The sequence below is a fragment of the Artemia sp. Qi Xiang Cuo genome, chromosome 14 (genome assembly GCF_049724085.1).
Source record: "Artemia sp. Qi Xiang Cuo chromosome 14, ASM4972408v1, whole genome shotgun sequence".
NCBI classification, from domain to species: domain Eukaryota; kingdom Metazoa; phylum Arthropoda; class Branchiopoda; order Anostraca; family Artemiidae; genus Artemia; species Artemia sp. Qi Xiang Cuo.
The window spans coordinates 26,352,449-26,374,068 of NC_142807.1; the positions used below are offsets into that span (position 1 = coordinate 26,352,449).

Here is a 21,620-nt window from a genome sequence, read left to right on the forward strand (position 1 = left end):
AAGTTATGAACTTTACCCAATGTTTATATATAGTATTGGTTATTGGGAAGTGTACAGACGTTTTCAGGGGTGATTTTTTCTGGTAGTGGGGGGGGGGTCATGGGTTATGTTGTAGAATCTTTCCAAGGATGAAGTTTTCATGGGGGAAGGGACATTACTATGAAGGGGGCGCTGGATGTCCCACCATTATTTAAAAAAAGATCAGAAATTAAATAAAAAAAAGCAAGTTTTTCAACTGAAAGTAATGATCAACATCAAAACTTAAAACGAACAGAAATTTTAACGTATATGATTGGGTTCGCCACCTAGTCAATGCCTTGCTCTTTAAGCCAAAGATATTTTAGTACTTTCATAAAAGCTATTTATTCTAATTAACGACCTTTATGATTAAGCGGTCATTTTTAAAGAATTGGAACAAGATTCGAACTATAGCGTAAAGAATGAGATATTGACTAGGAGTCGAACCCCCTAATATACGTATTAAAAATATATGAATATAGAAGTTCGTTACGTAAGTTAATTCGTAAGTTACGTAGCCTATATGTATTACTAATAAAAACGTTCGTAAATAAAATTTAACAACTTTCGAGAAAGGCATTTAACCAAATAAAAGTAAAATTAATATGCAAATTTTGTTTTAATTATTCATGTACGGTGAGCCAAAATCAAAACCTATATTAAGTCAAAAACGTTCAAAAATTAAATAAAAAAAACAAGTTTTTTTTAACTGAAAGTAAGGAGCAAGATTAAAATTCAAAACGAACAGAAGTTATTCCGTAGGCCTATATGAAAGGGGATGTCCTCTCCTCAACACCTCGCTCTTTACGCTAAAGTTAGACTCTTTCTCACAACGATATTTTTTAAAACAATAGAAACTTTAGCGTAAAGAGCGAGGCGTTGAGGAGAGGACAACCCCTCTCATATACAGAATAATTTCTGTTCGTTTTGAGTTTTAATGTTGCTCCTTGCTTTGAGTTAAAAAAAACTTGTTTTTTTTTATTTAATCTTTTGAAGCATCGGCCCCTTTCTTCTCGAATTAGTGGAATGGACATTGACATTTGAGAACACGGGAAACTTTTGCTTTATAAAACTGAAACTTAGAGCATTTTATTTCACTGGGAAAAGCTGTGAATAGCCTTGTAAATAGTGAACATGGCTAAAGTAAATATGATTTTAATAAAAAATATTAAAGCAATGTTCACATGACTTTGAATGTATTGTTGTTTATTTTCAACAACGATTAAAAATTGTGTTTTTGCAGAACTATTGCAGATCTACGGTTGTTGAAACACTAACTTGATCTCGCGATTGCTTATCTACATTTTTTATAAATGCTCTTGGTGAGTAATTGCGTTTCCCTATTTTACAGGTTGTGCACGTGAAAGCAACCCCATGCTTCTAAAATTTTACCGTGTCCCATTAGAAGCAGCTGGGATCCCACTAGCATTGCTCCTTGTGGATCTTTTGCGCTAAGCGAATTTTCTTCTTTCATTTTTAAAGCTGAGTAAAGCTATGCCTTTTGTGGCATTATAAAATCTGCCTTAAGTGGCGTCAATTCACGGAAATTGGGGGGAGGGGTGAAATGTGTTTCTCAAAATCTAGGGGGAGGGGCAATTTTTTTTTTAATTTCCGATGAAAATACCAAAAACAGCCATTTTAAATGAAAATAACAGAAACCGTATTTTTCAAATCTAGGGCGGCAATAAATCTTGGAGGGGGCATTTCCTCTCCCCCTATTTTTCAACTGATGCCATTACCCGCCTTTATTTAAAATCCTATTTTCTTTTTGTTCCTTTGCTATCCACGGTTGAAAGTAACGAGCCCCTTATTTGTTCTTGGTTGTACCACATGTTGCTCGGATATGGGCCACTTGGCGATGAGGATTTTTACAGCTGACACCGGCTGTTATTAGAGGGTGAGGTCCGGTTTTGGAAATACGCCTTCCAACTTGTTCAAAATTCGATGAAGAAATACTAAAGTAGGGATACAGGTTGTCTTAACCCGACTCTAATTCTCTAGCTTCATCGTGAAAGCGGGTAAAAAAAAAAAAAACAATTCTTGTAGAAAGGAAAGCACTCTTATGATTTTTAATAGATAAATACAAAATGATATCAAGTATGTAGAAAAAAATCATTCGTCATTTTTTTACTATTACAAGTAAAATGATAAATGGAACTGAAAAATCATGTAAAAAATTGAGAATAAAACACAAAGCATATTCTGAATGTTTTCTCTTTTATAACTTCAACAAATCCAGAATTCCTGAGACTCCAAAGAACGAATATCATTAAATATTAAACAGTTAATCTATTTTCATTACGTTTTTGGTGATTTTGGTTATTACAGTGATTTCTTCTCCTTTTTTGGTTAATATTATGACAAATAAAAGCCACTGCTCAAAACGCAAATTCTTTTCAATAAAGCTGAAATGACATTCTGGGCTTTAGAAGACTTAGGCCCTGTTCCTGTTTGTGATAATTTATGAAATGTTCATTGAAATTTTTATGTTGTTTATTGTCTCATGTATTCACTGATATTGATTTTTCTTCGTTTAAAGTTTGATATTTTAATTATGCTTGGCTTTGGCTTAATGCAGTTCTTTACTTTTGAAGGATAAACTATTTTTTTTAATTAAAAGCCGCAAGAAATATCGCCAATCAGTCTAGAGGTTCTGCACAGAAGTTCTCTGGTAAAGGTTTCTTAATTTGAATAGAGATTAAAGGTAAGCTTTAATCTAAAGCTAAGCCCTTCCCTTGTCGTTTTTTTTTATTAAGTATATAGTTTCTGCTTGAGTCATTTTTTTATAAAAAGTATGCTATTTGATCTTAGGTAAAAAGAGTAACTACAATAAGTAATTTGTCTTTAAGCTTATATATCTATGCCCTAATAAAATCATATCATAACTTGCATAATCATACAATAGCTCACATCGTATAATAATAATAAACACATATAATTTAATTTTTGTTATTTTTACGCTTCAAAAGATGATAAGAGTACCCTATTTTGCAGTTTGACAAATTGACATCCCCCCACCGAGTGACCACACAGAGAGAATGTTTTAGCCCCCTTCAAAAGTATTTATAAGTTTTTTTGTTCTTTCTCATTTTGAAAGGGAGGTACTGCTTTCCCTTTTGAATCTGACGTCACACTTTTGTAAATATTTCATCATTCTTAATATATACACCATATATATATATATATATATATATATATATATATATATATATATATATATATATATATATATATATATATATATATATATATATATATATATATATATATATATATATATATTCAAGTTTATATCAGATTGATTCATTTTGGGTTTTTTTCTGATGGAACAAGCCCGGTCTTTTGGTTTTAGAAACATGGGTAGTTAAACGGCTCTTAGAAAAACAGTATCTGGAAAAGGGTCTTTTCTTATGGTCTGCAGCTCTTCGCCTGCGTAGCCGCTGGAAAAACCGGTGGTCCAGAGGTGTTTGTGAATTCATTGTGTGTGTATGAGTGTACCAAGATTGAATTTTAAATGGTGTCAGTTTTGCCAAGATTTTCAATAAATGGTTCATCATGTACCTCCCCTGGGATTACAGCTTTGAATTTAAAATGTGAAAAGGAAACGGATAACGATTGCCCGTCCCAGGTTTGCTTTGAATTTCGTAAAAGTTTTTATTTTAATTCTTTAAGATAGAAAGTTTCTTTTGAAGTTACTGTTAATTTTTTTTTTGTCTTTGCTTGGTACTTGCGTTTTAGTATGTATGCAGCCTTTCTGCTAAATCTCTATATCTTGATTCATTTTTCAGTTTTTTGCAACAAAGAAAATTTTTTTTTAATTTGTCAAGAGATGCACTTGTATGTGATCCAACCAAGCCCAACCAAACCTAACCTAACCTGTCATCATCAAACCTCGCATTAAACTGAAAAAGTTGACTGGCAACAATGACTAAATCCAAGGAGAAAAACGGTATTTCGGACATTCACCAGTGAATGTCGACATTCGCGAATATCGGATATTCATGGTGACATATATATATTTATATATACATATATATATATATATATATATATATATATATATATATATATATATATATATATATATATATATATATATATATATATATATATATATATATATATATATATATATATATATATATATATATATATATATATATATATATATATAACTGTCATCCTAATGTTTAAGAGGTAATTACATGGCAAGAAAAAAAGGAGAGAGAGAGAAGAAGAAGAAAAGAACTGTCATCCTAATCCAGCAAGTGAGGTAAATTACACTTGAACGAGGTTTTAACCTTACTCATCTATCCAATTACCTAGGACAAAACGGTATAACCGAACCATCAACCAATTTGAAATTTCCAAATCGATGCAAAGTCGTCATCAATAAATGTAAGTCGTTGTAAATTTACAAGCAAAAGCCCCTTAAATCTAGTGAAATATTTTCAAGTAGTACCTTTCATTAGGGCTCATCAGAAGAGATACCACATGCCTTAACGGGTTTCGAGGCTTTACTTTCTTTACCCGGCACAGTGGAGCGTCTACCATAAGATCTATATGGTATCCCTACCCTTATAGGTAATTCACCTTACGAAAACAGTATGTGATACACTTACAAACCTAATATCTGGCTCGATTTTGCAGTAATGGACTTGCAAAAAACCTTCGTAAGCTCTAAGCTTTGTAATAATTTAATGAGCCACAATATTTTGGTGACAAAACTCTAAAATTTTTAAGTAGGGTTTCATTTAATTAGATTAGCTGCTTAATAATTAATTTCCTTAAGACTCCTCCTTCCAGTATACCCCTGAAATGTCAGCTATTGCTGTGACAAATTTAATGGGTGTTACCATCCCAAGCTATTTGAAATGAAATTACCACTTTAATGATATTTTATAGCGTCCAAAATATCCTCCCTCCAAAATATCCAAAAAGGAGAAGAAGTTTTTATTTCAAGTGCAAATAGAGCGCGATGTTAAAACTTCAAAAATAACAGAAGTTTGAGAGAGGCTGCCTCCTCCTCATTCCCCCATTGTTTATACTAAATTCTTATTGTGCTTTACTGAAAGTATTTATGAGTGCAACACATTTATTTTGTGGATAATTGCAAGTGTCTTATTTACCAGTCCCCTTTTAAAATATTGGAACTGAAAAATTTATTTTTTTAAGAAATGGCGTGTCAATACGCTCTTTGATTTTTGATCTTTCATACTTTTTATATAATTTCGATTGCCCTTAGGTTTGAGTCGTCATTCTTAAAGCGTTGGGGCAAAAAGTCAAATCTTTAGCGTAAAACGAGTGGGGAAGATCTGGGGAGGGGGAAACCCTTCTTATGTATAGAAAAGTTTTAAGTACCGCGCGCCAGTTTAGCCTCTGAGATAAAGAGGCTGATAAATGCCTTTCAAATACCTCTCAAACTTTCCGCTTGATAGGACTTCGACCATGCTCGGGTCAAATTGCATTTTTTACGGGTCAAAATACAGTATTGGGCACTGTGCTGTGACATGATCTCTTTTTATAACTAAAAAGGTCCTTAGATCTTTAAATTTTCATTCGGATGAGACCTCTTTCAATAATTCCCGTTTACTAGTTCGATACAATCACCACTGGAAAAAGAAACAAACGCGCAAGCCTAACCATCCTCCCTTGGAAAATATAGAATCTTGTAGATAGTGACTTTAGGGTTCTTGTAATATTAAACTTCATTGTATAATTGTCACTAAGATTGCACCCCTTTTTGCGGCAGTTTAACCCCTTTCTCTAAACGTATGCAATTTTTATTAGCTAATATCATTTGATGAGCAAATTCAAATTAGTAAATTTTTCATGTTTATAAACAGCATAAAAACAGATTTCATATGCATATATTGTAATAATCAAATTTAGTTTTATAGAGTTTCTGTTTCAGGGACCGCTCTTTATTTACAGTTTGTTAATACAAAATGTTTAATCCGATACTCTCTTAAATATGAAGACCATCATTCCCTCCTTCAACCCTATTTTTTACAATCAAATTTAATAGTCATATAACAATGCGCCGAAACTCATAATCATCCTTGGAAAAGTTCACCCCTTTACCTCAGGAGAGTTGAAGTTTGAAATATCAAGAGTAATTTCATGGGTATCATTTCTACGGTGTTCAAGGGGAGCTCATCACGAGTATTTTTTATATGGAGCCAGCAAGGGGCCAGGGGGCAAGGAAAGAGGAAGGTAAAGGAGAAAGACATTAAAAAGTGCATAAAAACAGGAAAAGAAGAAATGTTCTCTTTTAAATCTTGATAAAAACAAAGCTTGTGGTAGTTTTCCCTCCCCTGATGGATTTCCTGGGGATAGTCAGGATACCCCCCCATCTGTCCCTTTATGTGCAAATAAGCATTATAATGTTGTTTTTTTATGATACAGTTACACCTTCTCCCTGCAGCCTCCCCTCAAGAAAATTAAGAAATGTGGGCCTTCCTCCCCTGATGGATTTCCTGGGGATAGTCAGGATACCCCCCCCCCCCAATCTTTCCCTTCATGTGCAAATAAGCATTATAATGTTGTTTTTTATGATGCAGTTACACCTTTTCCCCGCAACCTCCCCTCAAGAAAGTTAAGAAATTTGGGCATGAAAATGCAGCTTTTGAAACATCAGGTCCCCCGACACATACAAAGAACAACTGACCCTCCTCCATAATAGCTGATGTGCAGTGATACTCTTCTTTACATAATTTAGTGAAGGTTAAAATGGGTCAGTTCAGTTAAATGGCGCTTTTAAATTATTGTTTTTATTAAACACTTTATCTTGTGTGAGCTATGTGCATCACTGTGCAACATCACTGCCTCTGAAACTGATGAGCTGAATAAGCATTTTTACACCCATCTTAAATTTATTGGGAATCTCAGAGAATACATTCGATAGCATTTCGATACTCTTTAGGTCAAAATTGATACTTATTGCCATAAAGTGGCGGAAAGTGCCACTTTGCCATGACACAATTTCTTTTGACACTCAAAAATGTCACTAGAAATATCAATTTCTATTCGAATAAGTCATCTCCCTACATTCTCAGACCATAGAGTTCGATACTGTCTGGAAAGGGGCAATATTTCGTATTCTTCTAGATAGGAGCTTGAAACCTCTGGAACACTCTTCTCTGATATGCTGAATTTAATGGTGTAATGGTGTTCTTTTTGGGGGTGTTTCGAATTTTTTGAAAATCAAGCATATTCTCTCAGGCTCGTATTTTATTTTTGGGTGACTTTAAACTTGATGAATTTTATATGTTTAGAATCACAATGGAAATTAGAATGCTTTGATGGGTATATTGTCATCAATAGTTTTTGATTTTTTTTTAGTTTCGATTGCCATTAGCCCGAGTAGCTCCTTACTTGTAGTTTGTTAGAATGAACTGTTTGACACTGAAAAAAGTGATCTTGATCGTTTTGCCCTCAGAACAACTCATATGTGTGCCAAAGATCGACTTAAATTCAAATGGATATACTGAACTTGATGATATTATTTTTTTTTCAAGATTAACCTCTTTTTGGGTTTGTTTAACCACTATTTAAAAAAAAGTGCGAATTTTCTTGTGCTATTAATTTTTACTGGATAACTTTAAACTTAATGAAATTTGTATATGTTTAGAACTACCAACAAAACAGTTGATGGGTAAAACCTTCTCTTTGTGTAGACAGGGCCCTATCCAGGATTGTCTTTCAGGGGGGGGGGTCTTTCAGAGGGTTTTTTTTTGGGGGGGAGGAGGTTTTTACACACAAAAACAAATGCATAAAAAATTTGTTTACATTCATATTTGTTACATTTTTACGAGTCAAACAAACACTTCGGAGCGAAGGTTCAAACCCCCTAATTCCCCCTTCTGGATACGTCCTTGGGCATATATATTTTTATCAAATTCCTTTTGTTAGCTACAGCTAGAAAGGGTGTAGATGTTTTTTTTTTTTTTTTTTTTTTTTACTTGCAGTTTGTTGCCACGTACTGTTTCAAAAGGGTAATAATAGTTAAGAACGACCATGATAATCTGTTGATGGGTGAAATCTTCTTTTGGCATACACAGTGCCGTATCTAGGATTTTTTCAGGGGTGGAGGGAGTTACAAAATGATTTTTTGGGGGTTTACACAAAAAGAACTCAAAAATGCATACAAGATTTGTTTCGATTCATTTTGTTACGTTTTTACGAGTCTAACAAACATTTTTTTTTTAGGGGGGGGGGGTCAAACAACCCTACACCCCCGCTTCCCCCCCGGGATACGGCCTTAGGTGTAGATATTGTTATCAAATTCCTTTGTTTGAGTTACAGCTACAAATGGTGTAGAAGGTTTTTTTTTTACTTGCAGTTCGTTGCCACGTACTGTTTCAAAAGGGTAATAATAGTCATGTTGGCTATATTGTTGTTGAATTGATTCTTATTAGCCTAGAAAGTTGAGTTTGTCCTCTCAAAGATTTGAGTGATTTGGTACCAGATGTTGCTAATAATGCTCTACTCACTCGACTGTCATTCTGTCTGTCCCATCCTTCTTCCAGAATTCTCTCCATTATGTTTTTGCATTCTCTAATGCGTTAGAACAAATGATCGCCAGATGAGAGAAGGAGAAAATTATGGACTTGAGCGTGGGAAAAGCTAACGAAGACGAAAATAAACTAAAAAAGCAATTAAAAGGAAAGTAAATATACATGCTAGCTGTAGATTATTCATGATTATGAATTTTACAGTGTCGGCATCCTCTTAAGAGGATAATTGACATTCATTGTCCAAAATTGACAAACCTTTTCAGCACTTTATCTTGTCAACACTGCGTAATTGTCAACCAAATTAGGACCTTATAATCTCAAAATTGCTTGCATTTCGGTTTTATCTCAACTACCTCTTTGTTTTGGCTGAAAACTTTAACCAGGTACCTGCAGGTTGCTTTTTTAACTAAGGTTAATCAGTGTCCAACTCCAAATTTGAACCGAAACATGTTGAAACATGCAAATTATGTAGCCTACTTCTATAGGCTATATGCTTAATTATGGATGAGCATGGTCTAAACCCTTAAAAAAGATAAGATAATTTTTCCAGCAAGAGGCACCCGCGCTTCCTTCATGATCGTGTTTCCAGATCCTTGTATCCTTTGGTTTTCTTAATTTTAGTATTTTCATATGAATTTTATACACCTACGATTGAGGGGTCTTTGGATCTCTCTTCCAATATCTTGAGATTATTTCGTTTTCACTGCAGTGTCTTATATTTTCTGTATAAATTGCTAATTTTGAGGTTTTCGAGCTTGCTCCACCCCCAAAATGTCGGCCCTCCAAATAAATTCCTGTGTAAGTGCCTGGATTAGGGTTCTCCCTGACTAAATATATTCCTAAGCCCTTTCTTTGATTATGTCCAATAAAAATACCTCATCCAATTTCTTTTCACTTTATGAGCTTTATTTATTGTATGCGACGGAAAGGTATGGGAGGGGTGGAGGAGGGGTGATCGGGGTCATGTGAAATTAAAAAAAAAATTCAGATTTGTCCTATTCTTTCTTTTTTTTGCGTATAATTTGCCCATTTCTGTACTTGGTTATTTATTTAAATATTTTTTCATTAATTTTTTTTTATTTCTCTTTGAATTTCGCATTTATTTTGAAATAAATTTGTGTGTTTGTGCCCTAGCAAAGTTATTTAACATCCAAGGTTTCATTTTCGTGATAACAAAACTGAACAAAATGGGATCTAACGTTTGCACCCCTTAATCTATAGAAGTACTTTTATTTTCGTTTCCATTCAGGTGATAAATTTCCCAGTTAAAAGAAAAAAAAAATCCCCCATGAGTACTTTTGAAGTCCCTCAAATAAAGAACGAATCTGTAAATGTCAAATGAATGGGCCTACAGTTTTGAAGTTCAATTAAATTCTTTTCCTTGTCCAGTGCAGTGGCATGAATTGGGGGAGGGACAAGGGAACTTCCCCTAAAATTTTGGCGCCTCCCCTAAAGTCTGTGTCAATAATTATCAGCAATGGCTTTAATAAGTTCTATCATTAGATTATAACGGTTCAAAATCTTTATTTAATTTTAATGATATTACATATAATGGTGAGCAGGAGCCCCAATCGAGGGGGCGATTATCTTATCCAGCCCCCTAGATTTAAAGAAAATATCCTTTTTGTATATTCCTTGAGAAATATCGGTAAGCCCCTAAGATTTCGAAAAATATTTTTTTTTGTATCTTAATTTTTATAAAAAAAATAATATTTAAAAAAAAAAAAAATCAGAGACATCCCTCCTACATTTTTGCAGTGCCACTGCTGGTAAATTCCCGAAATTGTTTGAAATTTGGTTTTACTATTCCATTAAAAAACAAAGGTAACAAGCAAGATTTGAGACATTCACCTTACGATATATCACTAGTTTTGAGTTCAGTATACACCTAATTACTGGATACCAGATTTACCGGGTGTAAATAATTTTTAGTAGTTACTTTTATAAATATTTTTAGTAGTTACTTTTATAAATTACTTTTATGTTTAAGTATTTTTTATTATAGACTCCGTTAACTTGGCTTTATGACAGGAAGTTTATAAAAGTGTTTCTTGGATATTTTATTTTTTATTTTGTTTTTAATAATCCTTTTTTGGGGGGAAGTATATTTTTACAAATGAAACTCAGAGAGTAAAAAAAAGTATATTTTTATGTGAACATGCTAAATGAATCACGCAAGTAAGATCTTGACGGTGTCCGATCCATTGCTGTTATTCCTGTTGTCTCTAAATTGTATGGAAGATTTTTAACTGAGCTAGTAAAACAGTAAAACAGAAATATTCGAGTTAACAGAAAGCTTTTTAACAGTAAAAATAATCAAAAATGTTGACCATAGGCAATTCCAAAACTTACTTTCCATATCCGCCACCGACTATTACCTTATGGAAAGTCATCGAAAAAGGACAAAGATCGTCCTTATAGGTATTAAATAAAAAAAAAACAAGTTTTTTTAACTGAAAGTATTCTAAGGAGCGACATTAAAACTTAAAACAAACAGAAATTATTCCGTATATGAAAGGGGTTGTCCCCTCCTCAACGCCTCGCTCTTTACGCTAAAGTTTTTTATTATTTAAAAAAATAAAGTTGTGTGACAGAGTCAAACTTTAGCGTAAAAAGCGAGGCGTTGAGGAGGGGAAAGCCCCTTTCATATACGGAAGAATTTCTGTTCGTTTTAAGTTTTGTTGTCGCTCCTTACTTTCAGTTAAAAAAACTTGTTTTTTTATTTAATTTCTGAACGTTTTTGAATAAATGCAGCTTTGATTTTGGCTCACCGTATATGAATAGTTAGAATTAAATTTGCATATTAATTTTACTGTTCTGGCTAAATGGCTTTCTAGAATTTTTTTTATGACGTAACTTACGAATTAACTTACGTAACGAACTTCTATATTTGTATGTTTTTATTACGTATATTAGGGAGCTTACCCCTAGTGAGTACCTCGCTCTGTACGCCTAAGTTCGAATTTTGTTCGAGTCACAAACCCCTGAATCACAAAGGCCGGTTAATTAGAATAGATAGCTCTTTTGAAAGTACTAAAACAAACTTTAGCGTAAAGGGTGAGGTATTGACTAGGGGGCAAACCCCTTCATATACGGAATAATTTCTGTTTGTTGCTAAAGTTTTAATGTTGCTCCTTACTTTCAGTTGAAATTTCTGATCGTTTTTTAAAATAATGTTGGGAAATCCGGCGCCCCCTTCATAAAAATGTCCCTTCCCCCACGGAAAAATATTCCATTGAAATATCCTCCACTCTCCCCCCCCCACCAGAAAAAAATCCCTCCTGAAACGTCTGTATACTTCCCATTTACCATAACTATATGCAAAAAATGGGTCAAGTTCATAACTTGCAGCCCTTCCCCCGGGAACTGTGGGGGATTAAGTCATCCTTAAAAATGAGCGTGGGAGGGGGCCAAGTTGCCGTCCAATTTTATTGGTCACTTAAAAAGGGCACTAGAACTTTTAATTTCCGTTCAGACGAGCCCTCTCACGACATTCTAGGACTACTGGATCGATACAATCACCCCTGGGGGAAAAAACAAAACAAAAAAGCAAACAAACAAACACGCATCCGTGATCTTTCTTCTGGCAAAAAATACAAAATTCCACATTTTTTCAGATAGGAGCTTGAAATTCTATAGTAGGATTCTCTGATGCGCTGAATCTGATGGTATAATTTTCAATAAAGTTCTATGACTTTTAGGGGCTGTTTCTTCCTTTTTTTCAAAAATAGGGCGAGTTTTCTCAGGCTCATAACTTTTGATTGGTAAGAGTAAACTTCATGAAACTTGTATGTTTGAAATCAGCATAAAAATCCAATTCTATTGATGTATCTATTGGTATCAAAATACGGTTTTTAGAGTTTTGGTTACTATTGAGCCGGGTCGCTCCTTACTTACAGTTCGTTACCGTGAACTGTTTGATTCACCTTCCGAGAACAGTATGTGACACAGTTACAAACCTAATACCTGGCTCGATTTTGCAGCAGGGGACTTGCAAAAAACCTTCGTAAGCTTTAAGCTTTGTAAGAATTTAATGAGCCACAATATTTTGGTGAAAAAACTCTGAAATTTTTAAGTAGGGTTTCATTTAATTAGATTAGTTGCGTAATAATTACTTTCCTTAAGACTCCTCCTTCCAGTTATTTTTAAGTAGGTCCCCATTTAATTAGATTAACTGCGTAATTATTAATTTCCCTAAGACTCCTCCTTCAATAATAAACCTGAAATGCCAGTTATTGCTGACGATTTTCACGTAGGAATTTTCCGTGGGGGGGGGGGAGTTTCGAGGGGTGAACTTGTCAGGGGAAATTATACATTGGGGGAACTGGCCAGAATTCCTATACAACTTTTTTTTTATGGCTTGCTTTCTCTTTTCCGTCTCAATTTTACGCGTGCAATTGTTAAGGGTATTTGTCAAGTGTATATTTTCACCGAGATTATATTGTCTAAAGGATAGATTTCCTGGCCAGATTTCCTGGCATTATTTACAAAACGATCAGAAATTAAATGAAAAAAAAGTTTTTTCAACTGAAAGTAAGGAGCGACATTAAAACTTAAAACGAACAGAAATTATAACATATTTGAAGAGGGTTGCCCCCTCCTCAACACATTGCGCTTTACGCTAAAGTTTGAGTTCTGTCCTAATTCTTTAAGAATGACTCCTGAAACCCAACGGTCGCTTAATTAGAACGTTAATATTTTTTAAAAGTACTAAAAAACTTTAGCGTAAAGAGCAAGGTGTTGAGGAGGGCGCAACCCCCTTCAAATACGTAATAATTTCTGTTTGTTTTGAGTTTTAATGTTCCTCCTTACTTTCAGTAAAAAAAATGTTTTTTTTATTTAATTAATAGTTATGAGTTGGCATACTTTTAAAGAGTCATATAGTCGCAAACATGACTAGCAAGTAACAACTTATTAAGATTTTCCAAAAAAATGTGATTTGCAAAGATTATTTTATTAATACAGTACGGCGGTTACAACTCCTTTTACACATGGCAGGTTTTTTATTGAAAAATACAAAAATGAAAAAATTAATAGTACCTCGAAGTAAATCGTATTTGGCTTTGATTAAAATTTGTCTGGCACTCATCTTATTTTATTGTCATCTGCCACATATGGTATTAATTCTCCCTCAGAAAAACTCCAATAATTTAAAAACTTAGAAACTTAGTCTCCTTGAACCCGTTATTAACATATGTTCCTTTAAACTTTGGTTCATTTTGTGTTCTTGGCTCGGATTGCAAATTGATGAATATTGGGTAGGTTGACTCAAGCCAATGAATTAAAGGGTGTATCTTTTGAAATGATACTTTTGCAATAAGAAACCTACGTCGCGTGTAGACAGTAACCTAATATTTGGGGACAGCACCTAATATGACGTAAAAGGAACGGTTTCCCATTTCTAAGAGCAGTTGAATGTCTGAAGAATAGCGTTCATTTCAATTCCAATAAATTCAACCTTGAGGATTTCCAGGTTGTCTCATCCATTATTTCTTCACTGTTGTTCCTTCAGAGAGTAATGTCAATATTTTCGTACTAGCTACAAAGAAACTGGACATAAAAGAGAGAGAGAGAGAAAAAAAAGAATTTTCTAAACTTAAAAAGATGTCACAAATCAAACGCGCTCATTAACTGCAAACAAAGAGCGACCCGTGCCAATAGTAACTAAAATGCTGTTATATTCTGATGTTGCTTGGGCTTATACTAAAAACCTACAACAATGCAGCAACTAACCAACTTTTCTTTTCGTAAACCTTTCACCAATACCAATCAAAAGTATTTTCTTGTTTTCAACAAAACTATCAGAAATGTTTTTGTTTTCCGTAAAGTGAAACAATTGAATATAAAATGTTGGGATGATGTGATCGCAGCGTCCCTCCTGTTCTGGGCATTTTCTGCTTGTTATAGGGGTCAACATTGCTCTTTACTTGTGTTTGAATAAACAACTTTTTAAAATTATTTTAAGCAGAGATAGCTTTGCTTGGGCTAGATCCAGGCTGGATCAGGAGGACTTAACTACCTCCCAGTTTTGAAGGATTAGTAGGGAAGCATAATGAACAGGCTACTAGTTATGGCTGCACGACAAGCTCTCCAAGCTCCAAGGATACCTTCTTGGTTTCAAGTTGAATATATTTCTATCAAGCTCTGCGTTGTATAAACACAGCAGATGAAAATGATTGAAAGAGTACCTAAATATTATAGCTGCTAAATTATTTATGGCTGTATGACAAGCTCTCCAAGGATGCCTCCATGTTTTCAAGTTGAATATATTTCTATCAAGCTCTGCATTGCATAAACTGAGCAGAAGAAAATGATTGAAAAAGTACCTAGATATTATGGTTGCTAAACTATTTATGGCTGCACGACACGCTCTCCAAGGATACTCCTTGTTTTCAAGTTGAATATATTTCTATCAAGCTCTGCATTGTATAGGCAGAAGAAAATGATTGAAAAAGTACCTAAATATTATGGCTGCTAAACTATTTATGGCTGCACGACAAGCTGTCCAAGGATATCTCCTTGTTTTCAAGTTGAATATATTTCTATCCAGCTCTGCATTGTATAGGCAGAAGAAAATGATTGAAAAAGTACCTAAATATTATGGCTGCTAAACTATTTATGGCTGCACGACAAGCTCTCCAAGAATACCTCCTCGTTTTCATGTTGAATATATTTCTATCAAGCTCTGCATTGTATAAAACTAAGCAGAATAAAATGATTGAAAAGTACCTAAATATTATGGATGCTAAACTATTTATGGCTGTACGACAAGCTCTCCAAGGATACATCCTTGTTTTCAAGTTGAATAAATTTCTATAGAGCTCGGCAATGTATAAATTAAGCAGGAGAAAATGATTGAAAAAGTACCTGAATATTATGGCTGCTAAACTATTTATGGCTGCACGACAAGCTCTCCAAGGATACCTCTTTGTCTTCATGTTGAATATATTTCTATCAAGCTCTGCATTGTATAAAACTAAGCAGAATAAAATGATTGAAAAAGTACCTAAATATTATGGCTGCTACTATTTATGGCTGCACGACAAGCTCTCAATGAATACCTGCTTGTTTTCAAGTTGAATAAATTTCTATTGAGCTCTGCATTGTATAAACTAAGCAGAAGAAAATGATTAAAAAAGTACCCAAATATTATGGCTGCTAAACTATTTATGGCTGCATGACAAGCTCTCAATGGATACTTCCTTGTTTTCATGTTGAATATATTTCTATCAAACTCTGCATTTTATAAAAGTAAGCAGAAGAAAATGATTGAAAAAGTACCTAAATATTATGGCTGCTAAACTATTTATGGCTGCACGACAAGCTCTCCAATAATACCTCTTTGTTTTCATGTTGAATATATTTCTATCAAGCTCTGCATTGTATAAACTAAGCAGAAGAAAATGATTAAAAAAGTACCCAAATATTATGGCTGCTAAACTATTTATGGCTGCATGACAAGCTCTCAATGGATACTTCCTTGTTTTCATGTTGAATATATTTCTATCAAACTCTGCATTTTATAAAAGTAAGCAGAAGAAAATGATTGAAAAAGTACCTACATATTATGGCTGCTAAACTATTTATGGCTGCACGACAAGCTCTCCAATAATACCTCTTTGTTTTCATGTTGAATATATTTCTATCAAGCTCTGCATTGTATAAACTAAGCAGAAGAAAATGATTAAAAAAGTACCCAAATATTATGGCTGCTAAACTATTTATGGCTGCATGACAAGCTCTCAATGGATACTTCCTTGTTTTCATGTTGAATATATTTCTATCAAACTCTGCATTTTATAAAAGTAAGCAGAAGAAAATGATTGAAAAAGTACCTAAATATTATGGCTGCTAAACTATTTATGGCTGCACGACAAGCTCTCCAATAATACCTCTTTGTTTTCATGTTGAATATATTTCTATCAAGCTCTGCATTGTATAAACTAAGCAGAAGAAAATGATTAAAAAAGTACCCAAATATTATGGCTGCTAAACTATTTATGGCTGCATGACAAGCTCTCAATGGATACTTCCTTGTTTTCATGTTGAATATATTTCTATCAAACTCTGCATTTTATAAAAGTAAGCAGAAGAAAATGATTGAAAAAGTACCTAAATATTATGGCTGCTAAACTATTTATGGCTGCACGACAAGCTCTCCAATAATACCTCTTTGTTTTCATGTTGAATATATTTCTATCAAGCTCTGCATTGTATAAACTAAGCAGAAGAAAATGATTGAAAAAACACCCAAATAAACTAAATAATGGGAAAAGTTTGAATTTGGCTGGAGGGGAAGGAGCCCAAGGGTTCCTCTGCATGCAAGTTTGCATGGAGTAGACACGACAAAACACTAATTACATTTCAACTGCTTGAAAAAATGTATTACAGTTTAGATTGCTTTCAGTGAGGGAATAACATTTCTTTATTTTATGAATAAATTTACAAAATTTAGAAAGAAAATAAAAGTAAAGAGCGACATTAAAACTAATGAATAGGAATTAGAATAGTATATGAGGTGGGGTAACAGCTTCTTATACTACCCTGCTCTTCACACTAAAGTTTACCAAGTGCTTAACTGAAAGCATATTAGAATTCGGAAAATACAGCCAGATTGTGATTACATGTGTTTTTTATTTTTACCGGTTACCATTCTAAACATTTAAAAATTTACTCGTTTAAAGCAAATACAAGTAATTAAGCCGTTCCATTCTCGAGGTGCTAAAAAGAAATACAATCAATTACCAAGGCCGTACTCAGGATTTTTTTTTCGGGGGGAGGGGGAGGGGGTTACTCAAAGTTTTTTTAGGGGGGGGGGGGTACACAAAAAACTCCAAAAACGCCTACAAAATTTGTTTATGTCCATTTTTGTTACGTTTTTACTAGTCAAACAAACATTTCGGGGGGGGGGGGGGGGTTCAAACCCCCTACCCCCTGGATACGGCCTTGGATATAACTCTTATATTAGCTTTTGTTCGTGAAGCATTGAGAGGGAATTGAACTTTATTGTAAAGTTCTAGAGGATTGAGAGGGAAATAATGATTGTTCATGTCGCTCTTTACTCTCATTCGAAGAAAAGTATTTTTTAATTTAATAAAATGCACATATAAACTTGCCAGGTACTTGTCTGTTATCCAAAGCATATTCAAGAAGTTTGTTTTCTTTGATCTGAGTAAACCGGTTTTTCTCTCGCATTCGGTTATATTTAGACTATTCTTTCGTGAAATAAACTACGGTGCAGGTACATTTTAATTAATTATGTAATATATAGAGGTGGTTAGGTTAGCTATTTAATATAATACGTTCTGGGCGGCTTGTTTTCCATAATTCTTCGGTGTAATTTCCAAAATTGTTTTGCTAACTATCATATTTTTATATTTTGGTGTATTTCATTATGATTAATCTAACTTCACTACTTGATTGTGTTCTGGATAAAAGCCAAGTACAACTTGCAATTTCATTCAAAGCACATACGCACATAGCAGTGCACAAACGTTTGTGCCCATATGCACAAACGTCCACGAGTAGCTGATTATTTGCTGTAAGTTTTTAGTAGAGCACCCACAAGCAACATAATAACGTGCTAGCATTTAAGTCGTTCGTTGACTCTATACCACAGTTTATAGAATTATCCAGTAAGTTTATCGCAGATCATTTCTGGTCTTCATTCTCGGTACGAACAAAAAGCTCCTCCCACTTCTTTCTGCATTAGCGGGTTAGTCTGTTTCCGTCAATCAATGAGAAATGGTTACAAAGTGCATTCATTATTCGTAACAGCGGGTTTCCACTTGTTTCGTGTCCAAGAGAAATCTGACTTGTCTACCTGTGAAAAGATCTAATGTCGCTTATGTTTCTATCTGCAAAAACGTTCTCTGGAGCACTCGCACCTTGGTCCGGTTTTTTATAATGGGTGAGATAGGGTATGATCATACTGCTAATTCTATAAACTGTGCTCTATACTATGTATCAGCTATCGCTGTAACCATGATGTTCTTCAAAATTATGTGACCTATGTAGATTTTCTTAGTAATCTACAGTCGGAATAACATCACCTAGCCACCAATATCACCAAGTCCGACTGCATTACGCCAATGAAAAACGTTATAGCAATATATTTACAATCCGGCGTCAATTGCTCCATTTTTCAATTGCGTGATGCAGTCAGAGTTCTTTTATTTGCCAGAAATGTTATATATGGCTCTGACAAAGTGTTAATGTGTTCTTTTAATTTTAATTTTTCATTAGTTAAATGTTTCAGTTAAAAAATTAAACCGTTCATCATAGGCAGCGTAATAGCGCTGCCTAAGTAAAGAACGATGTCGGCACAATGTATTATTTTTTTTCTTGGTCTTAGACCAGGGTACTTCGTATCGAAGGAGTTGCCGTAGAAACTTCGAAAAGGGCTCATTCGATTGAAAATTGGAGTGGATAGTGCCCTTTTTAATAGTCGAAATTGATTGGAAGGCAACTAGCCCCCCCCCCCCACGCACATTTATCCCCCAAACACATCCAATCAAAATTTTGAGATATCTATTTTGTTCAGCGTAGTTGATTTCCAGGTAGAAAATATGTTTTGAGGAGGAAAATCCCCCACTAACCTCAGAAAAAGGGTATTAAGTTATGCCTTGGGGGCATATAAGGACGATGTTGGCACAATTTATTATTTATTATTATTTTTCCTTTAGAGCAGGGCACTTCGTATCGAAGAAGTTGTCGTAGAAACTTCGAAAAGGGCCCATTCAATTGGAAATTGGAGTGACTTGTGACCTTTTTAATAGTCGAAAGTGATTGGAAGGCAACTAACACCCCTTCCGCGCCCACCATTTCCTCAAGCATATCCAATCAAAATTTTGAGATAAGCATTTTGTTCAGCGTTGTTGATTTCCAGAAAGAAATTAGGTTTTTGAGGAGGAAACTCCCCCACAGTCCTTAGAGCAAGGGTTGTAAGTTATGCCCTGGGGGCATATAAGGTTTTTATAGAAAGTGTTGTCGTAGAAACTCAAAAAAAAGGCTCAATCGATTGGAAAGTCAAAGGGCTAGTGCCCTTATTAATAGTCGAAAGTGATTAGAGGGCAACTAACCCTCCTCACGCCCACCTTTCCCCCAAAAACATCCAATCAAAATTTTGAGCTAGCCATTTTATTCAACGTAGTTTTAGGTTCTGGAAAATAGGTCTTGAGGATGACAGCCCCCCCCCCCACAGCCCTCAGGGCAAGGATTTTAAGTTATACCCTGGGGGCATATAAGGTTCTTATAGAACGCGTTGTCGTAGAAACTTCATAAAGGACTCATTCGACTGGAAATTGAAATTGCTAGTGCCCTTTTTAATAGTTGAAAGAGATTGGAAGGCAACAAACACCGCTTACACGCCCACAATTTCCCCAAACAAATCCAATCAAAATTTTGAGATAGCCATTTTGTTCCACGCAGTTTAAAGTTCAGGAAATTATACTTTTGAAGAGGAAACTCCCCCCACAGTCCTCAGAGCTAGGGTTATAAGTTATGCCCTGGGGGCATGTAAGGTTTTTATTGAAATTTTTGTCGTAGAAACTTGAAAAAGGGCTCATTCGATTGGAAATTCAAAGGGCTAGTGCCCTTTTTAATAGTTGAAAGTGATTTGACGGCAACTAACCCCCCTCTCACGCCCACCTTTTCCCCAAACACATCCAATCAAAATTGTTACATAGTCATTTTGTTCAACGTAGTTAAAAGTCTTAGAAATGAGGTCTTTAAGCATGACAACCCCTCCCCCGCCCCCAGAGCCCTCAGGGCAAGGGTTGTAAGTTATGCCCTGGGGGCATATAAGGTTTTTATTGAAAGCGCTGTCGTAGAAACTTCAAAATGGCTCATTCCATTAAAAAATTGAAAGGGCTAGTGCCTTGTTTAATAGTTGAAAGTGATTGGAGAGGGACTAACGCCCCTCTCACGCCCATCATTTTCCTAAACACATCCATTCAAAATTTCGAGACATCTATTTTGTTCAACGTAGTTGAAACTTCTGGAACTTAGGTCTTCTAGGATGATAGCCCCCCTCAGAGCCCTCAGTGCAAGGGTTGTAAGTTATGCCCTGGGGGCATATAAGGTTTATATAGAAAGTTGTTGTAGAAATTTAAAAAAAAAGGCTCATTTGATTGGAAATTGAAATTGCCCTTTTAGCTTAATAGTCGAAAGTGAGTGGAGAGTAATTAACCCCTCTCTCACGCCCACCATTTCCCCAAGAACATTCAATCAAAGTTTATAGATAGTCATTTTGTTCAACGTAGTTGAAAGTTATGGAAATTATGTATTTAAGGATGACAAACCCCCCAGAGCCCCAAGGGCAAAGGTTGTAAGTTATGCCCTGGGGACATATAAGTTTTTTGTAGATAGAGCTGTCGTAGAAACTTCAAAAGGGGCTCATTCAATTGGAAATTGAGAGGGCTAGTGCCCTTTTTAATAGTCGGAAGTGATTTGAGGGTAACTAACTCCTCTCTCACGCCCACCATTTCCCCAAACACATCCAATCAAAATTTTCAGTTAGCCATTTTGTTCAAAGTAGTAGAAAGTTCTGGAAATTAGGTCTTTGAGAATGACAACCACCCTAACAGCCCTTAGAGTAAGGGTTGTAATTTATGCTCTGGGGACATATAATGTGTTTTTAGAAAGCGTTGTCATAGAAACTCCAAAAGGGCTCATTTGATTGGAAATCAAAAGGCCAGGCCGAGTGCCCCTTTTTAATAGTCTAAAGTGATTGGAAGGCTTGACATTTCTTATAATAAAGATCGATGTGGGTATAATGTTTTTTTTTTTTTTTTTTTTTTTTTTTTTTTTTTTTTTTTTTTTTTGACCAGGGCATTTCATTGTTTTAGACCATGGCATTTTAAGTATTGTACTCGAAACGAACATTATGCTAATTTTTGACAAAAACAGTTGATAAAAATGATCAGCCAGTCGGTAAAATTCTTGCTCCCCCCCTCCCCAAATATTTTGGCTAGTAACGATCCTGGTTAGAATTAACATAATGAAACTTATATATTTGAAATCAACATAAAAATCTGAATTTTTATCAACATAATAAGCCGATTCTTTTGATATATCTATTGA

General features: G+C 34.7%; 1 protein-coding gene across 1 annotated transcript in view; it reads left to right on the top strand.

Annotated features, from left to right (window-relative positions):
- eya (eya transcriptional coactivator and phosphatase 2) overlaps window positions 1-21,620 on the top strand; it is a 178,969-nt gene that overhangs the window by 38,848 nt on the left and 118,501 nt on the right. The window contains exon 2 of the mRNA XM_089099899.1: window positions 3,371-3,646. Coding sequence (XP_088956025.1) covers window positions 3,533-3,646 — 114 coding nt within the window. The 5' untranslated portion in view covers window positions 3,371-3,532. The remainder of the gene's footprint in view (window positions 1-3,370; window positions 3,647-21,620) is intronic.